This window comes from Myotis lucifugus, unplaced genomic scaffold (genome assembly GCF_000147115.1).
Source record: "Myotis lucifugus unplaced genomic scaffold, Myoluc2.0 scaffold_823, whole genome shotgun sequence".
NCBI classification, from domain to species: domain Eukaryota; kingdom Metazoa; phylum Chordata; class Mammalia; order Chiroptera; family Vespertilionidae; genus Myotis; species Myotis lucifugus.
This window is the reverse complement of record NW_005871871.1, coordinates 29,924-35,516: the sequence shown is the minus strand read 5'-3', so window position 1 is coordinate 35,516 and position 5,593 is coordinate 29,924. Positions and strand designations below refer to the sequence as shown.

Here is a 5,593-nt window from a genome sequence, read left to right as displayed (position 1 = left end):
TTCAAAAAAAAAGGGGGTCCCCCTTTTTTCTGGAAAGTGGATGGGGTGACCAGTCCCGGGGGAGGAGGCCGGGCTGGCCCCCAGGTGGCTGGGGGGGGGGGGGGGGAGCAGAGGGAGCTAAGCGCCTGCCAATGGAGCCTTTACAGCTTCCGGGGACTTGGTGCTCCCGGAGCTTCTTGTGACCCTTCAGGGGCACAGCCCCCGGTGTGAGGGCCTCCCCTCCCGGGCAGGATTCCTCTTTCCTGGCTGCTTGCCAGAATTTTCTGGGCGATTTTAAAAGATGCCCACAGGGTTACCCCAGGCCAGGTGACTTGGCCTTCTCTGGGCGCGGCCGGTTCGGGTTTGTTTAAAGCGCCCCCTGGCGATTCTGTTTGCTGTGTCTCCATCGCTCCCACCTGGACACAGGCGTGTTGGGCGGGGCTGGCAGGGGGCTCGCAGAGCACGGGCTGACCCCTCTCTTCCCCCGCAGTGTACCACTGGGTGGAGATGCGGACCAAGATGCGCATTATGGGCTTCCGGGGCACAACCATCAAGCCGCTGAACGAGGAGGCGGCCGCCGAGCTGGGCGCCGAACTGCTGGGCGAGGCCACCATCTTCATCGTGGGCGGCGCCTGCATGGTGCTGGAGTACTCGCGCCACCAGGCGCAGCAGCGCCGCAAGGAGGAGGAGCAGCGCGCGGCCTGGATCGAGATGCAGGACGAGGTGGGCCGCCTGGCGCTGGCGCTGCAGGCGCTGCAGGCGCAGGTGCAGGCGCAGGAGGCGCCGAGAGCCCTGGAGGAGCTGCGGGCGCAGATGCAAGAGGTGCGCGCTGAACTCTACGCCCGGGACTCGGAGGCGCGGTCCAAGTCCACGCCCGAGAAATAGGAGGCTGCTGAAGCCTGAACTTGGATGTGGCCATGTGCGCCCTAATGTGCTGGCCCAGCGGAAGCCACTGAGATTTTGATGAACTTGGCTGTTGATCACCCCCTGCTGACCAGTGGTAGCACCTTGCACTGGGACTGTGAAGCGTTCCAACATAGCCCCCTCCTTAGCTCATTGGTACAGCCCGCAGTGCTCATCTCTCCACCTCATCCCAAACCTCACCGGCCTTCTGGGTCCCAGCCCCAGGACGACATGCTCACTCTTCTGGCAGAAGGAAAACATGGAACCTGGACCTCAGCTGATCAGCCTGTCAAGCTCCCCATTTGCCTGATCAGTGCTACCTTCCCTGGGACACTCGGCCATTACACTGAACACCCCCTTCTTTTGATCAGTTGGTACAGACCATTGTAAGGAATGCAGTGTCTTTCCCTGGACTTCTGTTCCCCTTATCTTAAGAGGGGGGAAAGGATCCTGGCTTGCAATCGATCCACCGAATATCTTTTCTTAACCTGATCTGTGAGACCTTCTCCTGAGTCCTCATGTGGAATATTCCAACAGAGACCCCTCCTCCTCCAGTCTGTGGCACCACGTACTGGAATGGCTGGTTTTCTCAGGCAATGCCCTCCTAACCCCCCTGACGTGGTGGACTTTGATTTTGCCCAGGGCTAATCAACTTGCCTTTCAGCCTCAGCTTCCTGTTACCTGTCGCCAGAGTCCCCGGGGCTTTCCTGGCTGTCCTTTCCTACCTTCCCCAGGGGCCTCTCTCAGGCAACTGCTGGCCATGGATTAGATGATCACATCCCCCATGTTTCCTTTAAATCTGATCTGTGGGCTCCTGCTCCCCTCCCCTGGGGCTCCGGACTGGTCGAGCAGTCCCTCTTCATGCACTGGTACCTCCTGCCTCCTTAGCCCCAAGTGCCACCTCCATCTCCCTGGTGTGGGCCCCTAGTTGGTTTTACCTTCTTTAGTCGTTTCCTAGGGCTGCCTAACAAATTACCATGAACTTGGTGGCTTAGGACAACCAGAATTTATTCTCCCCCAGTCCTAGAGGTCGCAGCTCCAAAGTCAGCTGTCAGCACTGCCTCCGAAGGCTCTAGTGGGGGATCCTTGTCTCTTCCAGCTTCTGGTGTCTCCAGGTGCTCCTTGGCTTGCGGCTGCATTCTCTCCAGTCTCTGCCTCCATCCTCACGTGGCCTTCTCTCTGTCTCTTATAAAGACACCTGGTCATTGGACTTAGGGCCACCCTAACTCTAGGAAAGACCCTTTTCCCAAATAAGCTCACATTCACAAGTCCCATCACCTCGCTCCGCCTCCCCACCCCAAGAGCGTGCTGGGACTCCTGCCGACCCCATGGGACATTTGACCTTCCCCACATGAGAGAGGAACAGTCCAAGGAGAGCTCCTATTTTTCAGACTGTAGGTGTTTCCTAATTAAAGGAGCCCTGAAATGAGGAAGAGGTCCTAAGGACTGTCTGAGAACCATTATATGGATCTCCAAAATGGGTACAAAGCTCATTAAAATTAGGAGAGAAGCTGAGAGATCTGATGGGGGTGAGTCTAGAGTCATCCTATGAACTATCCCAGATAGGGAAACTGAGGCTCAGGAAGCCAAGGGACTTGCCCAGGGCTATGAAGCCCATGAGGGATGGGAGCCAGTGGCACTGGGAGGGAAACGGGAGCCCAGGTTACCCTGGGTGCAGGGTGCTTGAGGGAACAGGTGAGGGGCAAGAAGGGAGATGAGGGGGAGGCAGATCACTGGGGGAGGGGTGGGAATCTCCACAGAGGTCCCAGAGCAGTGCTGAGAGTGGGTGGCCCTCCATCCCCAATCACAGCCACCCAAGACCTTGGCATTCAGTGAATGGGCTTAGTCATAGACCAGGAAATGGGTGGGGCAGGTTTTCTTCCACTTCCCCCAGGTGGTTAAAAACACCTTGGCCACAAGACCTGGTAGAAACCCAGTGAAACATCAATTCTTTATAGAAGAAAGGGAGAGGCTGATGTAGAGGGAACGGAGATGGGTCATGGGTGGGGTGTTTCTACAGTAGGAGTGATCCGAGTGGGTTAAATGATGAGGGGAAGAAGGCAAGAGATACCAGTGCATGGAAGGGTGGTGGACCGAGGAGCCAGGTGGGCAGGCTCAGTGCCTGGTTTCCATGGTTACCCCTGAGAGGATTCACTCTGGCCCTGTCACATCTCTGGAGGACGGGTTGCTGGACGCCAGGGATCTTGACTGCAAACCCCTCCCCCATCATGTTAATAAACAGCAGTCAGGTGGAATCCATTGAGCTCTGGGTGGGTGTCAGGCACTGTTCTAAGTGCTTTACGTAATCCCAGTGACATTTTCTTCATTCATGAAGAAACTGAGGCACAGAGAGGGAAAGTCACCTGCCCAAGGTCACACAGGCAGGAAAGAGGAGGAGGTGGGATCCTAAGCCCCTGACCCTGCGCCACCTGACCCTGAGGTAGCGCTGTGCTCATGTGTGAGATTGAAAACAGCCCTTGCCCTGGCCAATTTGGCTCAGTGGATAGAGCGTCAGCCTGTGGACTGAAAGGTCCCGGGTTCGATTGCAGTCAAGGGCACACGCCTGGGTTGTGGGCTTGATCCCCAATAGGGGGTGTGCAAAAGGCAGCCAATCACGATTCTCATCATTGATGTTTCTATCTCTCCCTGTCCCTTCCTCTCTGAAATCAATAAAAATATGTTTAAGAAAAAGAAAACAGCCCCTATGTGTGTTGACGTGGCTAGACCTGTGGGATGCAACAGCTTCGGCCACCGGGTGGGGGTGGGATCAGGGTGTGTGCAGGTGGGAAGAGCGCCCTCTCAAAATACACGAGGCCGGAGGATGGATGGTTCATCGCTCCGACTTACTGGCAAAAATTTTGTATGCATTTGCGACTTGGGGAGAGAGGGGGTTAGAATAAATTTGTAATTCAAGTTGGTTGTGTTCAAATTGCTGCTTTTTTTCGTATTTGAAAAATCCCTGTTAACCTTAGCAAAACTGTCCTTCGTTTATTCTTTCATTTAAGACACTGTCACCCAGGTGCCCATTATGCGCCCTGCCTGTTCTGTCCCATATGGGTCCCAGCGGTGACTGGGACAGCCTCATCCTCCCTCACGGGACTCACAGTCCAGTGGGGAGACAGACGCAAATACAGACTCCCCCTCCCCCCCCCCCCCAAGTGTTACCTGCCCAGCCTCTGGTTACTTGGGAATCAGGCTGAATCCAGATTCCTCCCTCCAGAGGTACTCGGCGCTTTAGGGAGGAAAGAACAGAAACCCATGCACACTGGCTCACAAAAGCCTCAAAACGTGCCTGAGCCTCTGTCTCTCCCAGCTCCCGGCAGGCCCTGTCCATCCCATGTTGTTGTTTTTGTCCAGCAGAGAGGGCCCCCCCAGGAGCAAATGGACTTCAGGAGGCCCCTGCCATCCCTGTATGAGCCACTGTGACGCTGAGTGGCTAGGCTGGGTCCCCCAGCCCCAAGGACAGAGGGAGAGGAGAAATCTACCCTCACATTAAACAAATGTTTACTGAGCACCTACCACGCCCCATTCTAGCCGCTGAGAATTAATGGAGAACAAGACAAAGTCCCCGCCGTTGACATGTGGGAATGGCAGGCTCGGTCTCTCATTGCATGGTTCTCGTCTCACGAAGCTTGAAGAATAAATTCGCGGACTAAAAGATTTTAAGCAAAAATGTGGAAGTTCATGACGAGCACATACAAACTCCCCTTGGGGAGGCTCCCCAAATGGAGAAAACCTGCTCTCTCTAAAATGGGGAGAACCTAGTCCCTTTCGTCTCTTTGTCTACCAGTTTATAAATGCTGGGAGCTTCTTTGTCCGTTCATTCCACTTTCTAATTGGACCCTTCCTTATTTTATGTCCCCCGAGCTTGCCTAATTGGTCACATACCCCCCTTCCCTGCATGGTCTCAGTTTCAAAGTTTCAAAGCTCAGAGGGCGCCCCCTCTCCTTCTTCCTTATCTTGTAAGATTCTTGTAGACAATCCGGGCCTTAGCGCTGTCTCTGCCCATCACTATGCATTCCTCTCCTGTGGACCCCCTTCCCCTAACCTGCCTCTCCTGATCCTCAAATCCTTTCACCATTATGGGCTGACATCTAGTGCGGGGAAAGGGACAGTAAAGAAGTCAAGAACTAACCCAGTGTCAGAGTTCAGGAGTAATGGGGATGGTCGATTTAGATCAGGGGGTCTTGGAGGAAGCCACATTTGAGATGAGCCCAAAGGCAGCTGCCTGGGAGGGAGAAAGGGCTATTAGTATGGACGGAGGCCCTGAGGCAGGTGTGGGATTGGCCTATTCCTGGAACAGCAGGAGGTTCTGTTACCGGGATAGAGCAGGGGTTAATGGACCAAGGCCCTGAGGCCAAATCCAGTGTCCACAGGCACGCTCATCCATTTATATATTTTTCAATGGCAGAGTTGAGTATTTGCTCTAGATATCATATGGCCTCAAAGACAAAAATATTTACTATTTAGCCCTTTACATAAAGAGTTTACCGACCCCTGGAAAAGAGGAAGTAAGGGGAGAGGGGGGTGAGTGAGGGGGTCAGAGCACAAAGGCCAGCCCCCTTGGCACAATTGGAGGTCGTGCCAGCTCTAGGTGCCCCATCAGATAGACTGTTGGGACTGCATTCACCTCAGCTCTCCCTGCCCAGTCCTGCCTGCTCCAGCCCCAGGCCACAGGAGCTGTCCCTGGAGGCTCCAAGGTACACCCACT

The 5,593-nt window shown here is 54.9% G+C and overlaps 1 protein-coding gene across 1 annotated transcript in view; it reads left to right on the top strand.

Moving 5' to 3' along the window:
• Window positions 1–3,788, top strand: part of OPA3 (OPA3, outer mitochondrial membrane lipid metabolism regulator) — a 41,339-nt gene extending 37,551 nt beyond the window's left edge. Inside the window, exon 2 of the mRNA XM_006106418.3 lies at window positions 470–3,788. Within this exon, the coding sequence (XP_006106480.1) occupies window positions 470–864 (395 nt within the window). The 3' untranslated portion in view covers window positions 865–3,788. The remainder of the gene's footprint in view (window positions 1–469) is intronic.
• Window positions 3,789–5,593: the final 1,805 nt, after the last annotated feature.